Source organism: Erpetoichthys calabaricus, chromosome 7, assembly GCF_900747795.2.
Source record: "Erpetoichthys calabaricus chromosome 7, fErpCal1.3, whole genome shotgun sequence".
Lineage (NCBI taxonomy): Eukaryota > Metazoa > Chordata > Cladistia > Polypteriformes > Polypteridae > Erpetoichthys > Erpetoichthys calabaricus.
In genome coordinates, this window is record NC_041400.2 from 32,461,345 (window position 1) to 32,488,011 (window position 26,667).

Consider the following 26,667-nt stretch of genomic DNA (forward strand, 5'->3'; position numbering starts at 1 on the left):
TACAGAGTGCATCAAAATTGTTATCTGCATGTTCTACATTGCCATAATAACAGAGTTTAACTATCTTCCCTCAAAAGCTTTGTCTTCTTTACCTTTGAAGTGCTACTCCCTTTTACAGAATAGTTGGTTGCCACATAAAAGGACAAAACTTAGAGTGGTATTAAGATTGTGTGCCACACACACACCTGGAGTACAAATACTAACAGCTGCTATAGGGTAGTTAATTAGTAAGTCTTTTTTCCTGAAATTTTCATATACAATTAAAAATGAACTTTTCTGAGGATATGAAAGGAAATGTACTGTGTGTTGATTGAACAAATGAGTGCGCTCCATGGCTGCTATACATAACACTAGAATCCCATAAGTCTTAACGCCGGGCCACCTTAAATTCCATCACACCTCTCCATCAGCGTCTTTGTTTTGCAAATGTGTCAACCAGCAGAAACAGCCTGCTATCCCATCCCCCACTGACGAAGATGAAGTTCTCTCAGATCAAGTCTGTTTATCTGGGTGTGAGGTGCCTGGAGTTGTATAGGGTAAATAATATATCATTATTTGGAATACATATATTTCATGTGTGTTCCGTGTGTACAACGATCTGGATAAATTTAGGATGACAAGAAATGTGAGGCTAGAAATGTTGCAACACATAACCAAAACCAAAACTTTTTCCATGTTATAGTACAAATGAATAAAATGTTGACGTGAAATGGATAGTGTGTGAAGACTGAAGTTCAAATATTAGTAACAAAACAAGTGTGCCTTTATTCAAATACATAACCAAAGAAAAATAAATTTAATTTACATTTTGCTGTCAATATGTAAAAACCAAAGCCCATTCATCAATTGCACAGGTAAATCAACAGGTTGCAGGTTCGAGCTTGGGTCTTTCCAGCATTTTCCATTTTGAGTAGTGAGCTGCTATTATTACTACTATTATATAATAAAAACAATATAGACTCAAATCAAATGTAACACACACTGCAAATTTTTGCTACTTGCAAGTTAGTTTTTTTTTTTTTTTTTTTTTTTTTAATTCAGTTTTATTCTCTCAGTCATGTTAACGTGGTACAATGAACTTGCTTCTTCCTCTCTGAGTTGATGGTATTTATCTCCATTCTTTTCACAAGAGCAGCGATGACCACAGTTGGTGCTGTGATTGATGCCAGGTTAGAACTATTTGATGTACTTGCAATCAAAATTACGATGCCCTGTAATTGCCATCAGATCATCATGCGGCACTTTGCACTTTGACAACAAAGACACCCGTGCAGAATGTGTGAAAAACAACAGATTTGCATGCACATGTACAATGCTACTTCTTATTTAGGAAAAAATTCCAGTCATCCCACGGGAGAAAGACTTTCTGAGACCCTGGTCATAAAAAAGTTTTTGGACAAAGGCAGAACCATAAACAGACAACTTCTCCATGTCATCTTCCTTGGCTAATAAACTGCTGCACTGCAACACAACTCTGACTGGCACCATAAATAAAGTGGAACTTCCATCTGCAGCTCCAGTCACTTCAGTATGCGTGCAATTCTCCTCGCTAGTGTTTAGATGTGGCAGTGCCATGCCGATGGTGTATTTGCCTCAAAAGAAGCAGCCCCAGTACCATGCACCATCACGTGAAGGTTGAGCAAGACTGAGGGCGGCGAGGGGGTTGGGTGTTGGAGGGAACATGTTCAGATGACAACTCATGTTCAAATGACAGGGTTTTCAAATTGTTTTCATGCATGGATATGTTTGTGCGTGCATGAGAGAGGCAGAGACAGATTTGATATCATTCAAGGGATGCTGGAATGTGCTGGAATATAAAACAAACACTTTCGCAAAGGCATAACGAAATAAGTGTGTTTTTATTCAAGAATAAAAGAAAAAAAAAATTCAAGTCATCACAAGATACCAAGAAGACATGATTCACCAGCGTTTGTGTGTCTGCTTATATCCCTTCAGCAATATCTTTTACAAGTAGCAAAACTTTACACCGGCTGTTAGACAAAGCAAATGGATGTTTTTATTATATAGTTTTAACAGAAGCTCACTACTCAAAGTGGAAAATACTGAGAAGACCCAGGATCGAACCCGCAAACGCTCGATTTAGATGCAGCCGTTCTTACCTCTATACCAGCCATACAATTGGTCTTTAAGCTTCGCTTTTTACATATTGGCCACAACATGTAAATTGAATAATTTTTTTCTTCGGTTATATTTTTGAATAAAGGCACACTTGCTTTGAAAGTGTTTGATATTTGGACTACAGTCTTTACACATTATACACTTCACATATGCATTTTCTCATTATTATAACATGAAAAAAATATTCTGTTTTAGTTATGTGTTCAACATTTCTTGCCTCGCATTTCCTCTCATCCTACATTTATCCAGATCGTTGTAGACATAGAACACACAAGAAACAAAATGTATTCCAAATAACTATTTTATTTACCCTATACAAGTCTAGGCACCTCACACCCAGATAAACAGACTTGAGCTGGGAGAAATTCAGCTTCGTCAATGGGGGGTGGAATGGTAGAGCAGGCGGCTTGCTGCCTGTGCCGACTGACTCATTTGCAAAACTAAGACGCTGATGAGGAGGTGCAAAGGAATTTACGGTGGCCCGGCGTTACATTTTTCGTAGGCTTCCGGGATACCAGTGTTAAACACACAAAAACTATAGTTTGTCCCAAAATTCATCTGTTTAAATTGGATTAGGTAGATATAGTCAAGACAAAGCTCACTAAAAATAAGAGGTAAACAGAATTATGAAGTTGTACTGAAATTAACACACTACAAGACTTGCAGATGCCAACTATGCACATAGTAAGCACAGAGTGGAAAAAGTCCTTTTAGAATCCTGTGAATACTACATGTATACTTTACATGAAGGGAACTGTATAAAAATTTTTGTCACTATGCCACAACTAAACTTGTTGATGAAATGACTTAAAATGCCACAGTCATACTACGTTCAATGAACATTTGGACTTTTAAAATCAGTTGTAAAGTGTGGGGGATAGAGGGCTTGTGCAAGTATGAGCATGTGATCATTTGAAATGAGAGGTACAAGTGTAGCTGATGTATATGGAAGGACACACAAACTGTATGCACAGTATGAGCACACATAAAAAAACAACTTCAAATAAAAACTGATAGTATAAACCAGCCTTTAGCCTCTAAAGTTCTCACTGTCCACATTTGCTGCTATGTTATCAGTGTGCTGTTGTGAAAATAACCCTTAACATCCCTTTATGAGGGCCTCAAAGTGCCAAAGTACATGTAGTGATGCTGAAAATAAATAATGAATAGGCAGATAAATACAATAAAAGTGAAAATTAAAAAAAAACAAAAAAAACAAAAACTATGCAAGACTTTTTCATTGCTCCATCATCCCTTGATGGTCAAGCTCAGGGGTCCTCAATCACAGTCCTAGAGGGACGCAGTGGCTGCAGGTTTTTGTTCTAACCTGGTTGTTTAATTAGAAAGCAATTCTTGCCAATACTTTAATTTCATGGCTTGTTAGTGCATTAACTCTGCCATGTCAGGTCCTTTCTCATATTCGAGATTTTCTTCTCTCTAAGGATATCATCCAAATGATTTGAAGGCTAAAATGGAGGAGTAATTCTCAGACCTTCACTTTCCTTCCAAGTATTTAATTAAACCCAATAGTACATGAGAAATACACACAGGTGGAAATGGTAACAAGCTAAATGGAGAAAACCTGCTCTCTTTTGTCATTTGCATGTTATTGCTAATTAGGAGCGATTAAAAACAAAGAATAGAGCTAAAGTATCTATCTATCTATCTATCTATTTAAGACTAAAATAAGCAATAAGGGTTCAAAATCTTAACGAGCAAGACAACTAAAGTGAAGCAGAAGTGTTACTTGAGCAATAAGTGCTTCCTATTAAGCAACTGGGTTGGAGCAAAAACCTGCAGCCACTGCGACCCTCCAGGAACGTGACTGAGGACTCGCTCAAGCTAAAACATCAGAGTCCCTTTCAGAAAGAGAAGGAATACACACAACTTTAACAATGTACAATGCATGTTACTATTTAATATTGCTAAAGTCTTATTGTGAACAGTTTATCAATTAAACTTTATCATAAGTATGTATATTAAAAAAAAAAAACTGATATACAGGGTTAGCTACTATACTCAATTTCAAGGACCAGTAGTTAGAATTTGAACATATCACCCACAGATAACATTGCAGTAAAAAACTTGTATTTTGCAGGAAACAAAGACTTATGAGGCACAAACACTTGCATAAACGTAGCCAGAGTTGAAATAGATTTCACAAAATTCACAGACAGATTGGATCTGTACATAAGATTTAAGTAGTAAGCAAGATAGAAAGACAGTACAGATTCCATTTATTTACTACTAAAGCAATATTTTTTGGGGCTTAGTTTTAACCAACTTGCTTGTTACAATGCAGAACCCTTAATTACCTACTTTAGTTCTAAACAGCTGCATTAAAGTTTTAATTGTTGTCAGTTTTATTAACCAGCTATCAGTTAATAATGATAAAAATTAGAAATGAACCACCAGCTCTCCAGCTAACCATTCCATTTATAATGAACTGTGTTAATACGTTTTAAATGTTTTAAAGTAAACAAAGATGGGAAGGACAAATAGGCAGAAATCTGTACCAGACCACAAAACATGGATAATGTTCTCAAAAATGAAACATCTACAAATGTACAAAGTGGGTACAAATTTGTCTTGGAAGAATGAAAGCACTAGCAAGCCATATACAGTGGAACTTCGGTTCACGAACGTCTCGGTACACGTACAAATCGGTTTACGACCAAAAAAGTTCACCAAACTTTTGCCTCGGTTCACGACCACACAGTCGGTATACAAACAAGCCAGTTTCCCTTTCGGTTTGTACATGTTCAGTCTCTCCCTGTGCATTTCCTGTACAGCGAGCAAGACAGCAAGAGAGTGACACACACACACACACACACACACACACACACAGGCAGCGCGAGAGAGAGCTGGACGCATAAGGTAGAAAGGCAGTTAATGCACTTGGCTTGATTTTGTTTTCACTTCTGTTTACAGCGATCGGCTCGTAGCGTGCATTGTTGCAATGTTACTTTTCTTGGTGGTTCATTAAATTACGGATTTTTTCAAATGTTCATTTTTTTCCCTGTGCTTAAAACTCATTAAAAAAAAAAAAAAGTGTTTTTAGCCAGCAGTTGGTAGCGCTATAGCGCAAACTATTACAGTGTTAGTTTTTTCTGGTGTTCAAGGTTTTCTCAGTGTTATTCAATGTTTTTACATTTAGTTTATTACACTGTGCATTCTATTTTAATTAAATATATTTGTGCTTAAAAACTTAAAAAAAATATATATATTTACATACAGTTCGTATGGTCTGGAACAGATTAATTGTATTTACATACAATCCTATGGGGAAAATTGCTTCGGTTCACAACCAAATTGGTTTACGACCAGAGTTTTGGAACAAATTATGGTCGTGAACCGAGGTTCCACTGTAATTAAATACAAAGTTTCATTATCTTCTAGGCCTGGCTTTTAAATATGAAACTTGCAGGAATGAAAATCTACACCTACTGCAGACCCCAGGACCAGAGTCAAGTACCTCTGATATAGATGGATCACTTCTTCCTTTTTCTTGTGCTGCCATAAGAAACAGGTCTCTTTCTTTCTTTCTTTCTTTCTTTCTTTCTTTCTTTCTTTCTTTCTTTCTTTCTTTCTTTCTTTCTTTCTTTCTTTCTTTCTTTCTTGTGTCACTGAGTAAACACACTGTATGGGAAGTATATTATTCTCTTTCACACCACTACATGCTGTACAAAATGCAAAAGAACAACTATGGGAGGTGCACATCTCCCTGTTTGCCAACCTCCATGCCATACTGAGTGAGAAAGAACTAGAATACAGGAGGTCCTTTTAAGCAGTGCCATTAGACACAATCATTTCAACAAGCATGATATAGAACACAAATATCACACGACTTAATATCAAGTGGGACTAAGGTTTGGCAATATACCGTATTTACTCGTGTACCACGCACCCTCGTGTAAACCGTGCACCCTAATTTTTACAAAGAAAATCACGGAAAAAAATTTTCCCCGTGTATGGCGTGCGTTGTGATTGTATAGGAAGAGTTTAGGGCACGTTTTCCGCAAAATGCCCTTCTGTTTTTGTTGCATGACGAAAGAGTGAACGACCGAACAAGCGACCGAGCAAGAGAGCGCGTGCAAGCGACTGAGCAAGAGAGAGAAAGCGCGAGCAAGTGACCGAGAGAGAGAGAGAGAGCGCGAGTGAGCCCAAGCAGAAGTAAACATTAGAGAAAAAAATTTCCTTGTGTATGACGTGCACCTGATTTTCTCATGCTAATTTTCGGGAAAAAATGTGCGCGTGGTACACAGGTAAATACGGTAGTCAAAAATGTTATCACAATATTCCACCTTAAATCATTAGACATTAATAATCATGGATAATTTGCTGATGCTCAATTATAAGTTTGAACATAGACGAAAGCAAAACGGATTATATAAATATGAAAAAGGTTTTGGAAGATAGTGATAATATTGCAACATACATTAAATAGTGCTTTATGTACTATTAGAAACTTGACAATGCAAGAGAATGAGCAATCAGTAGGCTTGGATTTGTTTTAAGCAGAAATGAAAATTAATAAACATGTAAACTAACAAAATCAAATACAGAAGTGATGTGACATCTTTAGCAGTGTTTGACATAACATTTCCTGGAAACAAGTTGAAAACAAGTTAAATGCAGAGTGGTGAAATATATTTATAAACCTTCAGCATTAAAGAATATAAAGATTTTATTTGCTACATACGTACACTGCATTTTTTCACTATTCCAATCTTCCTGTTGGCTCATGATGCCACAAAAAGTACGTGAATTAGTATGCCTGTTAATTACCGAATACACTGTAGCACTTAACTTTCACTTTTGCTCTGTTTATAGCTAGTTAGCCAACATGACCATGTAAGACATTAGTCCTTCACTTATTTGGTTCTACATGTATGTCAGCAGAATTTCAGTCAGCCAGTTCTGGCTATATGCACATGTGGACAGAAGTGGAGAACCTGTCTTATCACAAAACACAGGCAATAGACTAGAGGAATAAACTTTCTACTTAAAGCAAGTCCCCCAACTCAAACCCAACACCCCCACCCAAAATGAGGTTTAAATCTTAAACTTTGTTTTTAAACTACAGCTAGCTATTTTGAATAAATTCTGACAACATATCAGCCAATAGAATAGCGACATGGTGGAAGCTATGGCTAGGTTGGGTGTGCATTGACAAAGGGGGCTAAAGAACTCATAACATAAAAAAGGCTGTAAAAAATATGATTTTTACTCCATTAAAAGAACAAGTACAATCATTTATATAACAGTAACTGTATGGTCATTGATAAACCGCAGCTGATTTGCTCACTTACTTGCTGTGATGTTTAAGGTTGAATAAGGAATTGGCCACAAGTATGCATCGCTTGTGCTGCTGTAAAGAACAAACTAAGTTGGCATTTACAATAAACATAAAAATGGGTAACCTAAACGTATAATTAATAAATATCTCTCTTTTATTTTTCAGGATTTTTAACCATATGATAACTGGTTCTGACAAAAATTTTTTTATTTTTACCCAGTGCTTGACTGGCAATTAGATGTACTTATCCCAGCTGAAAATCTGTGGGTCTTGCACAAAATTGTTCTTGCTGAGGATGGGATGAAACCTTTACAGCACAAGCTGAAGTGGGGCGGGAGGAAAAAAAAGTTCCATGCACCGCTCTAAACAAAACAAAAGAAAAAATGATCCACCACCACAGGATTACTCGTATGAAGGAGTTCAAAATATTCAGTAATTATCACATTACCACCCAGCCCTAAATAGCACCATGTCCACTTGACTTATACATATTTAAAACAACCTCATTCTATCAGACTATTTTTCAATCAGTTCTAAAAATGTTGTACACCCATCTATGGCTAAAACTGTTAAGTTTCCCCACAAAGGCAGACAGAATAAGTATTGACAGTTCATTTCTCTTAAAACAGCAAATACATATAAATGTAATTAAAAATGTACTTCCCAATCCTAGTAGATAGTTCATACTTTGCAATGCAATTTCTCAAAATACATAGTACAGTACGTTTTGACCACCAGACTGCTACCATAATTTACTCTGTTAAAAACTAAAGATTCCCACCATTTAAATCTTTTTATTAATTAATTTTTAATTATAAAGCAAAAGTAACAATACAAAACTGAACAACCTAGTGTTGGAAAGTATGTAGTCAATTTAGTGCTTGGGTACAGGATATTCGGTAGTTGCTGCTTTTTTATAGCAATGACAGACTTCGGTCTAGTATGGTAAATTCTGACAAATGCTTTACATTTTGCAGGGTTTCCTATGACATTTAAGTCAAAACGTCTATAGGGGCATTCAACAGGATTACTATTTCATGATTGTAGGCGATTCAAGAGTACCTTTGGCATTGTGCATTACAACACTCCCTTGAGCAGGCCACTTTACCTACATATGCTAAATATTATTAAAAATTATGTTTTAAATATTAGTAATAAAAAGCTGACACTAAGTCCAAGTCTCACAAATCCACCTTCTGCTGCTGTTTAACAGCAGGAGGAAATGCAAAGACATTTTGAAAAATCCACGCTTTTCTCAAAATAATTACCAAAAAGACACCATTTACTACTGACAACTAGTTATACAATGAAATAATGAATATTCAAAACTATAAATAAGAGGAAGAAGGAATGATTCAATAAACAGCATTACAAGTCAAGCATTCCTAGCATATAAACACTTGCAATACTGCCAGGAGAAACATGGAGATCACTTACCTGAATCAGCTCTGGATCTCTGGCCTGTTGCCTTTCCAAATGGGGTCTTCATTCATCTGTGTGTAGGTGAGCAGCAATGCTGCCAGACTAGGGTGAAAATACTAATATCCAGTATTTTGGTGAAATGTGTATAAATAGGACAGGGAAAAGAGGCACTCTTCTAATTCAACATTCAGAGGGTATGAGAATGATCTTCCAAAGAAGAAAGGTTCAATTCGGATTTAATCTTTGCAGGTATGACTCATTTCCAGCATCCTACAAAACAAAATGATATGCTTGACCATTAACACAACCTATGCTGTAATCAAAGGAAATTCTTACAAAGAGTAAAAGCAGACAAATACAATATAATGGGGGGAAAATACAAAGCCATTAAAAATATTTTGCACATCTTCAAAACTGGGAAAAGTTTTCCATGGGTTAACAAACAAATGAATAATTCTGAACCTCAAGTTCAATACCGATCTCTGGGATTTTAGTACATGTAAAAATGCTGAAACACAGATAAAATTCTGTCAGTCCATACTGCTTACTATCTGTATCTCTATATATACCTCTCTTTTATAATGAAAAAATCCTGGGACGTGATGTGACTTTTTCAGAGAGATACTTTCACGTCCTGTGAGACAAGACTTTGTGCCAAGAGATGTAACCACACCCGGGGCCAGAAATAAAAGACAGAGTAGATGACAAAGTAGAACATCGTAAAGAATTCAAAAACATTGGCGCGATACACATGCAGAGCAGGTTAGAGATAATGAAATTAATAAAATTCGAAAGTCTCAAAAAATGATAGTAAAGATCACATTAACGAAAACAAATTATTACACGGTGAAATAACGGAACAGCGAAAAGAGATCGAATGTATTGTTCAGATTTAAACTAAGTCGGAGATTTGTAGATCATCTAATTCATGTTGCAATCAGGGAAAAGTAGTGTTTCTTCCCAATGAAGAGGAGTTTCCATGAGAATTAAAAGATTTGTTGTTTGGTGAAAGTGAAATCCACATATGCAAGCTGCAGAGATGTGAAGTGGCTGGCACGTAGCTCAGGCCTTTTGGGCAAGCAAAGCCCCCTAGAGTGTGTGTGTGTGTGTGTATGTATGTATATCTCACACAAGTGAGTACACCCCTCACATTTTTGTAAATATTTTATGACATCTTTTCATGGGACAACATTGAAGATATGACACTTTGATACAATGTAGTCAGTGTAAACCTTGTATGACAGTGTAAATTTGCTGTCCAATCAAAAAAACTCAACATACAGCCATTAATGTCTAAACCACTGGCAACAAAAGCGAGTACACCCCTAAGTGAAAAATGTCCAAGTCGTGCCCAATTAGCCATTTTCCCTCTCCGGTGTCATGTGACTCGGTGTTACAAGGTCTCAGGTGTGAATGGGGAGCAGGTGTGTTAAATTTGGTGTTATCGATCTCGCACTCTCTCATACTGCTCACTGGAATTTCAACATGGCACCTCATGGTAAAGAACTCTCTGAGGATCTGAAAAAAAGAATTGTTGCTCTACATAAAGATGGCCTAGGCTATAAGACGATTGCCAACACCCTGAAATTGAGCTGCAGCATGGTGGCCAAGACCATACAGCGGTTTAACAGGACAGGTTCAACACAGAACAGGCCTCGCCATAGACGACCAAAGAAGCTGAGTGCACGTACTCCGCGTCACATCCAGAGGTTGACTTTTGAAAATAGATGTATGAGTGCTGCCAGCATTGCTGCAGAGGTTGAAGGGGTGGGGGGTCAGCCTGTCAGTGCTCAGACTATACGCCGCACACTGCATCAAATTGGTCTGCATGGCTGTCGTCCCAGAAGGGAGCTTCTTCTAATGATGATGCACGAGAAAGCCCACAAACAGTTTGCTGAAGACAAGCAGACTAAGGACATGGATTACTGGAACCAAGATAAACTTATTTGGTTCAGATGGTGTCAAGCGTGTGTGGCGGCAACCAGGTGAGGAGTACAAAGACAAGTGTGTCTTGCCTACAGTAAACCATGGTGGTGGGAGTGTCATGGTTTGGGGCTGCATGAGTGCTGTCAGCACTGGGGAGCTACAGTTCATTGAGGGAACCATGAATGCCAACATGTACTGTGACATCCCTTCAGAAACTGGGCCACAGGGCAGTATTCCAATATGATAACGACCCCAAACACACCTCCAAGACGACCACTGCCTTGATAAAGAAACTGAAGGTAAAGGTGCTGGACTGGTCAAGCATGTCTCCAGACCTAAACCCTATTGAGCATCCGTGGGGCATCCTCAAACGGAAGGTGAAGTGCAAGGTCTCCAACATCCACCAGCTCCGGGATGTCGTCATGGAAGAGTGGAAGAGGATTTCAGAGGGAACCTATGAAGCTTTAGTGAACTCCATGCCTAAGAGAGTTAAGGCAGTGCTGGAAAATAATGGTGGCCACACAAGATATTGACACTTTGGGCACAATTTGGACATTTTTCACTTAGGGGTGTACTCACTTTTGTTGCCAGCAGTTTAGACATTAATGGCTGTGTGCCAAGTTATTTTGAGGGGACAGCAAATTTACACTGTCATACAAGCTGTACACTGAATACTTTACATTGTATCAAAGTGTCATATCTTCAGCAGGCCCGGTCTTAGGTATTATGGGGCCCTAGGCGAAAGGGGGGTCCAGGGGCCCCCTGAGGGGGGGGCAGAGCCCCCCTGGAAGCTCTGTGAAATGCGTGAAAATTAGACCAAGGAGTCGATCCGGGGCCCTAGGCGGTCGCCTACTTCGCCTATGCCTAAGGCCGGGCCTGATTGGGACAAATAATGCTGTAGTATATTTAAGTATATATGACAATTGCTCACTCGGACAATTCGTTTTGGGGGCCCCCAAGAAGGCGGGGGCCCTAAGCTATAGCTTGTATAGCTTATACGTAAATCCTGCACTGATCTTCAGTGTTGTCCCATGAAACAATATAATAAAATATTTACAAAAATGTGAGGGGTGTATTCACTTATGTGAGATACTGTATATTATATATATATATATATATATATATATATATATATATATATTGGTTGTAAAGATTATTTTATTATGAACATGTTCTTCTTAAGTTTGCATATGCTGGATTTATGTCCAAATGCCATCAACAGACTTGTTTATTTGTCTGTCAGTCAACTGTAAATGGAGAGATAAAAAAAATTGAATTAGTTTTGCCCTGTATTCTGAAAAATATCAAGCCAGCTCCAATGTCAGACAACTAACCTGCTATCCCAACAGCTGTTTTTTTTTTTTTTTGGATTGTGTTATGCCTGTTAAATAAAAATTGCTTACGATTAATCTATTTACTTATTTTTGTGTGAGAATTGTGTCCACTAAGAATCCTGTTTTTGTGAAGATCTGCATTTTCAAGTGGCACATTTATCTAAAGGTTGCAATTTCCATCTGCTTATTTTAACCAACTGTTAAAAAAAGTCACACACATGCATGCTTTGCAGCTGTGCAGTAAACAAAAATACAAAAATAAAGGATTATTAAAAAGCACATGTTCAAATATATTTGAATATATACTTTCTTTATATATTACACATTATACAGTATATAAAAATATATATAAATAAATAAATTAAACAGATTTAGATCAGCTATTTTCTAGAATTTGCATGAACATTCTGGTTGATTTTGCGACATCTTTCATCACATTAAGAATCATAGTTCACTTGCAGGAGTGATATATTCGCGTTAATCTACGACAGAGGCTACGGGCCGAGGGAAGGGGAGAGCATGACGTCAGGAGTAGGGAGCCAGGCGGTGCCATGTTCTGTTCTGTTTCACTTCTACGTGGGAAGAGCCGCAGGGGATGGCTAGTAATATATAAATTAAAATTTTCAATTTTCAGATAATTTAAGAGTCCTACTGAAGATTTATTTGCTCTATATTTAAAGTTGAAACAGAAACTGAAAATTTAAAATAAATTAGATCACTTACTTTGAATTATCCCCCAAGCCATACTGCAACATTCCTATGGCCAGTATTACTAGTTGATGGCCCATGGGCCAGATACTGCCCCCTTCTAGTGGCATGGCCGCAAATCTTCACAAATCTGTAAATGTCGCACACCACCCCCTTATGTGCCTCACTTTATAAATTGTTAAGAGGAGCCTCCTCTATGGACTATTCAGCTTGTTAACACAGACACACAAATATATGTAGATTAGAAGAACACTGGCAGCTTGGAATCACCGCCAACTAGGCAGGCAGACGAGGTGTGAGGAAGAGCACGTGAAAGCCCAGTGTTAAAGGATCTAAACATTGTGCAACAAGCACGTAACGTGGTAAGCCCGATCCTGCACAGGACAAGCAAATGCTTTGCCTTTGCTTTACTGTTTACCAGATGGAGCAGAGCAGCTATGGAGCCGTTGCTGCACCACTGCTATTATAAAATGTCAAAGTGCCGGCGACCCCAGTCACAACATTATATGCATTTCCCCCCATATTTGTTATAATGAAATTCCAATTTTAAAAATATTGTGTTATGGTCCCATGAATTATGTTACAACGTCTGTGTGTGTGTAATATATATATATATATATATATATATATATATATATATATATATATATATATAAACACACATACACACACATAGACATACATATGTGTGTTTGAAGAGACTGGTTTGGGCCACTTGGTGATTCTAGCTATATTTAATACACATATTAAAATCAAACCGTGGAGTGTTCCCCTTGAGGATATGATGGCACTGACCAGGTACTAGGTACTGAAAATTAACAATTGCTGGTACTGTACTGTTTAAAAATGTGTTTTTTTTGGTACCGATATCCATATTACTAAACGAGAATGGTAAACCGGATATGGACGCAGGGACCTGCCCGTGGACGCAAAAGACATAGTGCGCAAGTGCCACACAAGGGCCCCCCCCCCCCCACCAGAGCAAAACGGGAGAGACTACGAACCATCAGAGTAGGAAACAAAGTAAAACCTCATAAAGAGGTTAAAGAACAGGGACAAACACATGGAGAGCAGGTTACAGAACAGAGCCCCCCTGCCCAGAGTAAAACGAGACAGACTACGAACCGTCTGACATGCCGCAAGCAGGATAAAGCAAGGTCAGAAATAAAACACAGAGTAGGAAACAAAGTAAAACTTTATAAAGGGATTAAAGAACGGGGACGAACACATTGAGAGTGGGTTACAGATGATGAAAACTGGAATGCAACAGCTTCAAAAAAACCTAGGCACGAAACACATGCACACTGAGATACAGAATATAAAGACAGAAACAACGACAGTTAAAACGTCCACACCACACAGCGGAGGTACACAGCATGGTAAAAACCGACAGAATACGGAAAGCACAGGCATTGCCGCCATATTGTGAGTGGCACTAATGCGTGGTGAAAGCGCAGGAGGAGACATAGTAAAACAAGAGGGGTCAACGCCCCCTACGGAGTCCACAAAGGTTCATACATCAAACCTGAGATGGTATGGACACGCGTCTGAAACCGCGGAAGCAAAACTGTCTCGGCTCCAAAACCAAACAGCTCAACAAGTGACACAGCTTCGACACTGAGCCCGCGTGGACAGATCTAATGAACGTGGACGCCTACAACGCGCGTCTCAAACTGCGTAGGCAAAGCAGGCACGGATTCAACACGACACAGCTCCAGTGACCGAGATACAAACACGCGCCTGCCTGGATATAATTCATGAACGCAGGCGCCTACAACGTGCGTCTGAAATGCCGCAGACCAGGCAGGCACTGCTCCAAAAAGAAAGAGCTCGACTAAACGAGATACGAAGTGAAACGGGAAACACTACAGAGTCCGCAATGCTCCACAATGCACCGCATAATAGTTCGGAAACAGCTTCGTAGTAACAGTGGGGAGACCCAGAGTGACACGGGCGAACGCTACGTATTAAACATACGTCATCCTCACACATCTAACCTATACAGCATAGGTAAATCACATTACAGTGATGTATTATTAACAGTACGATAAACGTCACAGTATTGCAAACAAATGAAAATTATTACTCGAAAAAGGGAAATTATATTCACCACGGACCAGGTGTCACTGAAACAAAAGCAGAATAAAGCGAGATCAGAAATGAAAGACAGAGTAGAAAGCAAAGTAAGACGTCATAAACAGGTTAAACGAGGGGGCCAAACACATGGACAGCAGGGTACTGATAATGAAGACTGGAATTCAAAAGCTTCAAAAACCAAAGCTCGACTGACCGAGATACAAACTGAAACGGGAAACACTACGGGGTCCGCAGTAGTCCACAATGCACCGCATAATGGTACGGACGGAGCTCCGTATTAATAGTGGGGGGCCCCAAAGTGACACGGGCGAACACTCTGTATTAAACGTGCGTCATCCCCACACGTGGCTGCCCAGCGGGCACGGGTTCAAAACGCCGGGGGTAGGCCAGCGAAGCGAGCAGGGGGCGGAGCCCCCTTGTACCATATAACCCAAAACCCAGCAATCAAGAATCTTTCATGTCGGGGGAAGGAAAAAAGTAAAATAAAAATCAGATTTAGCCGTTCTAAGAACATCATGTAAAGAACCTTTTCATTCAGAGTACTCCTAGTTTCTTTGATCAGAAAACATTTGAATAACAGTCATATAACTTACAAGCATAGCCAAGACTGTGAAGAGTGGTTTCACTTTTAAAGTTAAAATTCATTCTTTGTTTGAGCAGGAAAAAAAATGAAAAATAAAAAAATCATAAGCTTTTTTATAGGGAATGCAGTAAATGAACAATACCACAAAAATTAAAATTTATAAGGAGGGGCACTTCAACAAATGTTTTGAGTACATAATCACAATTATTTTTGTTTTAGTCCTATTGCACAAATCATTCTATGTGCTAATCAGTGAAATCAAATGAATATACCGAAATCTAAACAGAATCTAACCAATCTAACCAAAAAAACTTACATTTCTCAAGCAATTTGCTTAAATGTCACTGTTTTCTGAAGGTGAAAAACAACTTAATAGAATTTTCAGCTTAAATAGTACTACTGATTTATAAATGTGCATAAGCTTTTCTTTTTAAACAAAACTTAATACAAACATTAGAAAATACAATTAAGATATCAGGATTAACCCAACAATATGCTGTTATCATCAATTCAGTTTGCTTTAAAATGTACAATTTAATTTTTCGATAAACAAAATGCAGAAAAAAAAAAAAAAACAGCAGTTATATTCAAAGCAAAATCCGAGTGAGCCACATTGTTAATTGCTCTATCCTTGGAAACCATGAAGCATTTTAGAAGAGCTTTGTAATACTGAGTTAATGACATTTTACCTTACATTATAATAGAATAAAATTATTTTAAAACATGTTTAATCAACGGGGCACCAAACTTTACAACCTTCACCAAATAAATATTAAAATATATGAAAAACTAACTAGAAAATAATATAATAATAATATATGACTAAAAAGGAGAAGGCTAAGAAATCCTGGTTAAATTAAACAATTACTATGACAGTTATCATTGGACATAGGTCAAACAGCTTTTGAAAAATATGGAGATAAGTAATGAACAAAACACAATAAGCCTGGAGCCAGTAATAAAGCAAACAGCACTAATTTTGGCATCAAGTTACTCCAGATGTGCTGTACAAAGCTATACTATTTTGCAGATGTTTCAGAACTTCTCTTCCATGATCTGCCTTTTAGAACATTTTGAATGGTTAGCTTGTTCTTTTCATTAGTAAAAGTTCAGCTAAACCCCTTGAAAATGTTTTTTTTTTTTTTTTTGCCTCACTGTAGTCATCTTTGATTCACAAGTCAGAGTCTTTGCTGTGGGCAGGCCTTGGGGGACATGCCCATCCAATCAGACCACTCGGGTCACACACACAAGTATTTTTTTTTTTTTTTTTGAGGAAAAATATTCTTTCATGTAAAAATACATACTGTACATACTTATAGATTCACAAAGATCCGAAACAGTGATTGTTTGATAAGTGCCCTTCTATTGAGTATGATCACATGTCACACCAAAACTGGCTAATTGGCATGGACAGTAACTGAACGCTACCTTTGGCAGGAGGTTGTGCGTACATCCAAAAATGACCAAAGTGGACCGTTACAAATTAAAGTACAGAGCACCAAATTAAAAAAAAAAAAAAAAAAAAAAAAAAAGACAATATAGATATGGCATTATAGACATTGTAAGTAAATGACTACCTGATAATTGATACAGCAGTGTCATATCAATTGACAGTGATGTGGAAAGGGACATGAAATGTCGATCAGTAAGGCGACTGGTGTGTTCCGGCATTTACACCACGTCTGGTCATCCAATCAAAAATTTGACTGTACGCCATGATTGTCATCCCAACTGCCATCCATGCTAGTGAAACCTGGAGGAACACGAAATGGATTGTTCACAAGCTCAATGTCTTTCACCAGCAATGCCTCCGAAATTAAAAATTCAAATTGACTAGTGATTGCCCACAGAAATGCAAAAGCCCACCCCAGTTATTCCAAACAATTTTTTCCCAGTGATGTAAAAGTATAATTTCACATGTGATTCTGTCCAATTTACTCTTAAACCTAAGATCCCTAACTGTTGTTTAATGCCGTGTCCTTCCCATTAAAGCAAATGGGAAATAACTCAGTTTTGACTTTACTTTTATTGCAATGCTTTAAATTCCACACTTTAGAGAGAGTCATGTAAGCTAATACATTGTGTCACACAATTAGCCACAGTCTTAACTTCCTGCTGGTTTGTCACATAATAAATAGAACAATGAGATTAAACTGGAAATATTCAGACCACCTTTATCACAATATTGCTATTGCTGTAAAGGAGAAAAAAAAAAGTACACAGACTATAAGGATGCTGACTTGATTCTGTGATGATTGAACATTTCTGGGAGAGTCCAATGGTGCCAACTGACTTTTTTCTGAATGCTGCAATATTAAATGTACCCTGCCGCTTCCCAGTGTGCTGTGGAAACCTCCAAAACAGTAAAACAAATCCGCCTTTGATCTGCCTGCGGTTTTACTTCACTATTCTGACACTGTTTGCCATCTTTCTAACTGACCGACCATTTGTCTTGATCCTCGTCGGGACAGTGAGACATAAAAGCAGCCACTAAAAGGGGCCTAAATCCATACAAGGCACATGTGCGGGCACTGCGACTTGATACATCATTAATAATTTTTATTTATTTATTTTTTTTTTTTTCACTCACTGGAGACTGTAAAGCATGAAACTCTTATGACAATATTGATGCTTGGGCCCCATTTGGAGCACAGGACACCATCTTGACATCTTGTGACACATCTTATTGCTGCATGGACAGCTGTGAGGAATGAGAAGCAGGGCTGTGGTGGAACCAGAGGAAAGTACATTTTGTGAGGGTACAGGACACATCTGTAGGAAGAGCTGAGAGACTGGGACGAGGTATAAGACTGTACTTTTGCACCAAACCGGCTGTGCAGTTAAATGTAAGCATCTAGCAGACAGTAGTAGACTAAGCAAAATGGCAGTGCTGATGCTTCCGGTTTATAAGGAGTAGCTGCTTGGGATATTGATGGCCCTTATTTTTAATTAACAGTCGCCAGAGTACCGAAGTTATGTTGAGGTTTGCTCTTGTCCTGGCTGCCACTGCAGCCATTACAATAATAGTAAAATATGAAAAAGCAAGAACAAATTAACATGTAATGCATAGCATAGTTAACCTAAGCTCAAATATTCCCCTTTTTAAAAATATGAACAGTCAAACCTTATTGTTTGGCTAATTTGCAAATTCCTGTACTACCAGCCACAAGTTCACTGTCACAGACTGTTTAGTGCTGGGGCAACATAGTTACATGTCAATGTTTATGTCTGAAACCAGCAAAGGCTGGCATGCTGGTGTTCTTGACAAAAAATCTGTAAAGACCACAATGAATATTGAGAAAAAGTAGAGCGGTCAGGGAAGTGAGTATTATGTAAGGCTTCTGGTGTTTGGTGTAATTTTAAGAATTTATTTGTTCTGCACTATATGCTATAGTGAAAGCTTTTATGAATAAAGTTAAATGTGGGTTATCTGCAAATAAATGTTTTGAGTGAGCAATATTTAGATATTTTGTGTAACATTTATATTCTTTCAATTGTTATATTTAGTAATCACTTTTTTGATAATTACTCTGTGGTTTGTCAATTTATAAGCTACATATTAGATATCAGTAAATAACATTCTATTGATTATAGACTGTTAGATGCTACTGTTGAGCCACAAGTCACAGCTTCTGTCCTAATTATTTTCTTTGATTGCTCTATGCAATTTACAAAAATGTAATAAAAATGTCACCCTAGCATTAGAATATAAAGCAGTTAATATTTTGAAGGTCTCATGTGGTAATATAATCATGTTTTAAATTTATTACAGAGTGAATACTGAACTGAAGCTTGACTTAAAAAAATTATATCCTAAATCAAATCGCAATCGCAAGAGATGTCAGAAAAATCGGATTTAAATATTTTCTCCAAGTCATTCAGCCCTAGGCTGATGGCTAGAAGAATAGGTCAGAACTTTTCCAAAATAACCAGTCTTCCAGAATGTTCTAGCTATGCGGTTAGCACTTACCAAAGTGGTTCCGGATAGGGCAACCTGTGAACCAGTGACAAGGTCATAGGCACCCAAAGCTCACAAATGCACGTAAGGAGCAAAGTCCTGCCCATACAGTCTGATCACAAAGAAGATCTACTGTAGCACATATTGCTGAAAAACTTAATGTTGGCCATGAGAAAAAGGTGTCAGAACAAACAACTGCAGCATGCTACGTATGGGGCTACGTAGCCACGGACCAGACAGAGTGCCCCTGCTGACCCCTGTCCAAAGCCAAAAGACCTTACAGTAGAGCAATGGAAAAAGTGGCCTGGACTGATCAATCACGTTTTCTTTTAGATCATGTGGACAACTGAGAGAGTGTGTGTGTGTGTGAGTGTGTGGGTAATTAACCTGGGGAAAAGATGGCAGCAGGAAGCACTTTGGAAAGAAGGCAAGCTGATAGAGACTGATTGACGCTCTGAGCAATGTTCTGCTAGGAAACCTTGGCTCCTGTTATTCATGTGGACGGTACATTGTCAAGTACCTACATAAAGATTGTTGCAGACCATTTACACCCCTTCATGGCAACAGTATTCCCTGATGGCAGTAATAATAATAATAAATTACATTTATATAGCGCTTTTCTCAGTACTCAAAGCGCTATCCACACAGGGAGGAACCGGGAAGCGAACCCACAATCTTCCACAGTCTCCTTACTGCAAAGCAGCAGCACTACCATTGCGCCACCTGGTAGCCTCTTTCAGCAGGATAATGAGACATGACACTGCAAAAACTGTTAAGGAATGGTTTGAAGAGCATGAGTTCAAGGTGTTGATTTGGCCTCCTAATTCCCCAGTGGTGCACAATGTTTTATTATATAAGCAGCCTCTTAAAACTGGGACATTTGGGTATTCTTTAGCTATTTATCAGGAGGCATTGCCTGAAATCAGGACAGTCCTGTTAACGTAGTATATTATACCTAGAGTGAAATAGTGATCTGCATGTAATGGTGCTGCAAGGCTGGTTTAGTGGAAGGTTAATACTGAGTAAATGTTTGTTTATTCTTGTACATAATGCCACAGAGTGCATCATTCATATCTAGACAACCCTTTGTTTTCCTTGTTTGCATTTTATACTTTTACAGTTATGAAGATTATTTAACTTACCTGTTAAAGCATCAGGAGGACTGCTGTGCTGATGTACTTGTTCTGTGGTGCTTGTGGTCAAACCATAGGGAAGACTACATAAAACAGAAACAAAATAAAATAAATAATAATAAAAAAATCTGCTGATACGGTGGTTTCTGCACATGCCTCACTGGACTGGACGATTGAGAATTGCCTGCCCAGCACACACTTAAGCAGCCGGTGACCGCGACATCCTACCCATGCAAGCATTTTGATGGTGCTCCATTAACTTATACTGGGGATCATTTGGCTGTCAGTAGCAGCTATCAGGAGGTGAAAAAGAAGGAAATACACAAATTGGTGCAACTATTATCAAGGTAAAACTGAAACGGTAAACTAATTCTTAGTTGAAGTTACACAGAACGTTTCTTCTTTTTAAGACGCACACATTCTCAAATTCAGCACTTCTTTTTTTTTTTAAATTTCTAAATCACCTGTTCATAAGATGTTAGTGAAAATTGAACTGCCTTAACATTTCAACAAAATTTCTCCATGGTGAGGGCGTGATTGTTTCATGGAGACAGACTGACATGGCTCTTGCAATAGTTGCTTCGTGCATTATATGTGAACACACCAAAAAAAATGATTGTGAGACTGTCATCCAAGACTTTGTATCTGTACATACTGTGACTATACAGTACAATAAAGTTGTCCTTGCATGCAAGAAAACTCGAGGAAACGTCAGCTTCACTAAGGATATGTACGGAGTTAATAAATCTGTCTAATCAAAATCTAATTATCAGAAATTACAGTTTGTGTTTCACTGTGTGCATCTGTTACTTTTGCTATTGTATTACAGTACATTTCGACATTAGGCAGCATACAGTACTGTATATACTCTAGTATATACTGGAACTATATGTACTGTATATACAGTAATATACTGTATGTCTGCTTGCTTCTGTGCAACTTATATTTAGGTTTTTGTTACATAAACTCTGTTCCCAAACTTTTCTCCAGAATGCACAAAAGAGTGGTCGTGAAGGAAGGAAGCACGGTCTATTCAAACTTGGAGTCGTCATATTTAGGGAGATTGACTTTAACAGACAAAGTCATAATTCACTCATCCCCTAATAAGTTAAAACTTTGTTAGTTTAAATCTCCCTTAACATTGATCCAAGACATGTGCAATTTCAGTTCTATGGGTTACTCATAAGACCAAATCAGCATGCTATGTCTCATTAAAATCTGGGATGATGAGGTCCAAAAGTGTGACGATTTGACAAAGAATTAACCTTGTAAAATGGCTTTTGTTGATAGTCAATGCAAAAAGCGAAGTCATTAGGAAAATTAGGAGTTTATCCTGATTTTATCCAATATAGGAAGTTTATCCAATACAGGAATGTTTTACTCATGTGCAATTTTATATAGCATGTTCGGAAAGAGCAGTACAGGAGAAAGCTGGAGCAGAAGTTGCAGAATAACAGCATGAAGGAAGTGTGGGATGGGATGAAGATCATCACTGGCTGCAGCTCGAAGCGGGGTACCACCATCGACAGAGACGTGAAGAGAGCAAACCAAATGAACAACTTCTTTAACAGGTTTGACCACCCTAACCCACTCTCACCTCGGAGTACTGCACTCTCCACACATCCTTCTGCTGATACCAGCATAGGAGAGACATCCCCACCCATAATTACAACAGCGCAAGTGAGCAGAGAGCTGAGGAGACTTCGTGCCAGCAAAGCAGCTGGTCCAGATGGAGTATCGCCACGACTGCTGAAGGTCTGTGCATCGGAGCTGGGGGGTCCTCTATAGCGCATCTTCAACCTGAGCCTGGAAGAGGGTAGAGTCCAGAGGCTTTGGAAAACATCTTACATCACCCCAGTCCCAAAGGTATCACGTCCTAGTGAGCTGAATGACTTCCGGCCTGTTGCTCTGACATCACATGTGATGAAGACCATGGAGAGGCTGCTGCTTCACCAGCTGAGGCCACAGGTTCAACACGCCCTCGACCCTCTGCAGTTTGCATATCAGGAGAAGGTGGGAGCGGAGGATGCCATCATCTATATGCTACATCGATCCCTCTCTCACTTGGACAGAGACAGTGGTGCTGTAAGAATTATGTTTCTAGACTTCTCTAGCGCCTTCAACACAATCCAACCTCTGCTCCTTAGGGACAAGCTGACAGAGATGGGAGTAGATTCATACCTGGTGGCATGGATCGTGGACTATCTTAAAGACAGACCTCAGTATGTGCGTCTTGGGAACTGCACGTTTGACATTGTGGTCAGCAACACAGGAGTGCCACAACGGACTCCTTTCTCCGATCCTGTTCAGCCTATATACATCGGACTTCCAACACAATTCAGAGTCCTGCCACATGCAAAAGTTCGCTGATGACACTGTTATCGTGGGCTGCATCTGGATTGGGCAGGAGGAGGAGTATAGGGACCTAATCAATGACTTTGTTAAATGGTGCGACTCAAACCACCTACACCTGAACACCTGCAAAACCAAGGAGCTGGTGGTGAATTTTAGGAGGCCCAGACCCCTTATGGACCCCGTGATCATCAGAGGTGACTGTGTGCAGATGGTGCAGACCTATAAATACCTGGGAGTGCAGCTGGATGATAAATTAGACTGGACTGCCAATACTGATGCTCTGTGTAAGAAAGGACAGAGCCGGTTATACTTCCTTAGAAGGCTGGTGTCCTTCAACATCTGCAATAAGATGCTGCAGATGTTCTATCAGACGGTTGTGGCGAGCGCCCTCTTCTACGCGGTGGTGAGCTGGGAAGGCAGCATTAAGAAGAAAGACGCCTCACGCCTGGACAAACTGGTGAGGAAGGCAGGCTCTATTGTTGGCATGGAGCTAGACAGTTTGACATCTGTGGCAGAGCGAAGGGCGCTCAGCAGGCTCCTATCAATTATGGAAAATCCACTGCATCCACTAAACAGTGTCATCTCTAGACAGAGGAACAGCTTCAGCGACAGACTGCTGTCACTGTCCTGATCCACTGACAGACTGAGGAAATCGTTCCTCCCCCAAACTATGCGATTCTTCAAATCCACCCGGGGAGGGGTAAACGTTAACATTATATAAAGTTATTGTCTGTTTTTACCTGCATTATCATCAATCTTTAATTTAATATTGTTTTTTGTATCAGCAAGGTGCTGCTGGAGTATGTGAACTTCCCCTTGTGATTAATAAAGTATCTATCTATCTAAGAGTAAGCAGCTCCAATGACCTAATACTAATATTACTTATTTGCCTGGTGTATTTAAGGTGACTTACAACACTTGAAATACAATTGGTTACATTTCTGTTGTGTTTCTAATTGGAGCACAGGAAGATGAAGTGACGTACATATGATCATATAGTGTCAGGATTTGAAACCACAACATCATGTTTTGAAATCCAAGGTCCAAAGCCTTAACTACTACACCATACTTCCTGCCAATAACAATAGCCTTTAGGGGAAAAAATGCAAATATGGCACATATAAAAGTTCTTAGTTACACAGTAGTTCTGATAAATCTGAGTAACTGATGGCACTATAAATGAGGTCCATTATCTTATGAAATTGCCCAGGCAAGGCCTGGTAATGCAGCTAGTACAGTACAGTGACATGCAAAAGTTTAGGCATCCTTACTTAAAATGTCTCTTACAGTGAATAGTAAAGAGAGAAGATGATGAATTGATCACCAAAAGAAAATGAAAGTTAAAAATGACAGATTTTAAACAAGATTAGTGTACAGTTTTTGTTTTGTGCAATTGTACAGTGGAAAAAAAGGAAAGGACCACCATGCAAAAGTTTGGGCACCCCAAGGGTCCGATAATCTTTACCAAGATCTCAGACCTTAAGCTCATTAAGGCTATGGCTTGTTCACATCATCGTTCAGAAACCCCAGATGATGCAAACTGCAAAGCCATAACACGTCTCTGACTCCTCAAACCCTGTCCCCAACAATCAGCAGCCACGGGCTCCTCTAAGCAGTTGTCTAGCACTCTGAAAATAAAATAATTGATGCTCACAAAGCGGCTACAAGTATACAGCAAAGTGTTTTTGGATAGCTGTTTCCTCAGTTTGTAATGTTATTAAGAAAAGGCACTTAACAGGAGTTGTTGAGGTCAAGACGAGGTCTGGAAGACCAAAAGTCTTTCTGAATGAACTACACGTTGGATTGTCAAAAAGGCAACCCCACTCCCATTTGACAGCCAAAGACCTTCATGAAGATTCAGCAGACTGTAGTGGTGGAACACTGTTCTAGTGTGCAGTGACACCTGAACATAAGACTTTCATAGTACAGTAATCTCTCGCTATATCGTGCTTCACTCTATCGCGGATTTTATATGTAAGCATATGTAAATATATATCGCGGATTTTTCGCTGCTTCACGGATTTCTGCGGACAATGGGTCTTTTTATTTCTGGTACATGCTTCCTCAGTTGGTTTGCCCAGTTGATTTCATACAAGGGACGCTATTGGCGGATGGCTGACAAGCTACCTAATCAGAGCACGCGGTTAAGTTCCTGGGTGCTGATTGGCTCATTGACAGGGAGCGCAGAATTCGATTTCGCTTTGCGTTAGCCGGCATCTCATCTCGCTCATTCAGCATCAACGTGTTTCTTTGTGCGTGCAGTAGTCAAGCCCTTCATTATGTCTACAAAACGATCGGCTCCTGCTTCCGGGGCCGTGCCCAAGCGCCAACGGAAAATGCTAACAATTGCCGAAAAGGTACAATTGTTGGATATGTCAAAGGAAGGGAGAAGCTACGCTGTTGTAGGACGCCATTACGGCATCAACAAGTCCACGGTTCGTTATATTAAGAAGGAGGAAAAGAATATACAATCTATGGCCGCAGTGTCCTTTAACCAGGGCGCAAAACAAATTGTAAGTGGACGTAATAAGGCGGTAGTCCGGATGGAATCTGCTTTAGGGATTTGGATTGAGGACTGCCGGAAGAAGAACATCCCCGTGGACACCAAGATCATCCGTGAGAAGGCCAAGCAACTTCATGATAGGTTTGCGGATGCCGGAGATGCTCTAGACGACGTCCCTCAACCTGGAACTTCTGTTGAATCCCCCAGTGAGAAAAGTGAATTTACTGCCAGCAAGGGCTGATTTGAAAAATTCAAGAAAAGGTTCAACTTGGCCAGCGTGAACATACATGGAGAGGCTGCCTCTGCAGACAAAGCCGCAGCTGAGAAATATGTCGCCGACACGTTCAAGGCGATCATTGAGGAAGGCGGATATCGACCTGAACACATGTTTAATATGGATGAGACAGCCCTATTTTGGAAGTGGATGCCGTCTCGTACTTTTATCACAAAGGAAAAGGCAAAAGCCCCAGGGTTTAAGGCCCAAAGAGATCGCATCACGCTGGTCATGTGCAGCAATGCTGCGGGCTTTATGATAAAGCCTGGGCTCATCTATAAGTCCAAAAACCCCCGGGCCCTGAAAAACAAGAATAAAAACCTGCTGCCTGTGTACTGGATTCATAACCCGAAGGCCTGGATTACGAAACGCCTGATGTTGGATTGGTTTCACCAATGTTTCATCCCGGAGGTAAAGATCTATCTGGCAGAGAAAGGGCTGGAGTTCAAAGTCTATCCTACCAAGGCGTAAAAATAGACTTCTTGCCACCGAATACAATGTCACTGATTCAGCCAATGGATCAAGGAGTTATCTGGGCTTTCAAGGCATTGTACACCAGGAACAGCCTGCAACACATGGTCGAGGCAATGGACACGGACGATGACTTTTCCCTGAAGGAGTACTGGCGTAAGTACATGATCACATCGTGTATGGTGAACGTGCAGAAGGCCCTTAACGATATGAAGAGAGAGACGGTTAATGCCTGCTTGAAGAAATTGTGGCCAGAAGTTGTGCACGACTATAAGGGCTTTTCTGCAGAAGAAATTCATCACTCGGTAGTTGACAAGGCAGTCAGGGTGGCAAAACTGCTAGGAGAAGGATTCGACGACATGACTTTGGATGACATAAATGAGCTGCTCGATGCCCACTCCGAGCCGCTGAGCGACGAAGTTCTGGCCGAGATGACCAAGTCAGTGAGAAAGAAAGAATAAGACC

The 26,667-nt window shown here is 39.4% G+C and overlaps 1 protein-coding gene across 5 annotated transcripts in view; it reads right to left on the minus strand.

Moving 5' to 3' along the window:
* The window catches only part of LOC114654353 (spindlin-Z), a 108,250-nt gene that overhangs the window by 60,634 nt on the left and 20,949 nt on the right, over positions 1 to 26,667 (minus strand). The window contains exons 2-4 of one of the 5 annotated variants that reach the window (XM_051929728.1): positions 17,086 to 17,261; positions 8,876 to 9,130; positions 7,655 to 7,800 (exon numbers count right to left, since the gene is read on the minus strand). The exons of 1 other annotated variant lie outside the window; for it this stretch is intronic. Coding sequence is in view for 3 of the 4 variants with exons in the window: in XM_051929726.1 (XP_051785686.1) it covers positions 8,876 to 8,927 (52 nt within the window). In the remaining variant the exon portion in view is untranslated. Of the gene's footprint in view, positions 1 to 7,654; positions 7,801 to 8,875; positions 9,131 to 17,085; positions 17,262 to 20,608; positions 20,683 to 26,667 lie in introns of all 5 variants that reach the window. 3 more of the 5 variants (XM_051929726.1, XM_051929725.1, XM_051929727.1) reach the window with 3 other exon arrangements.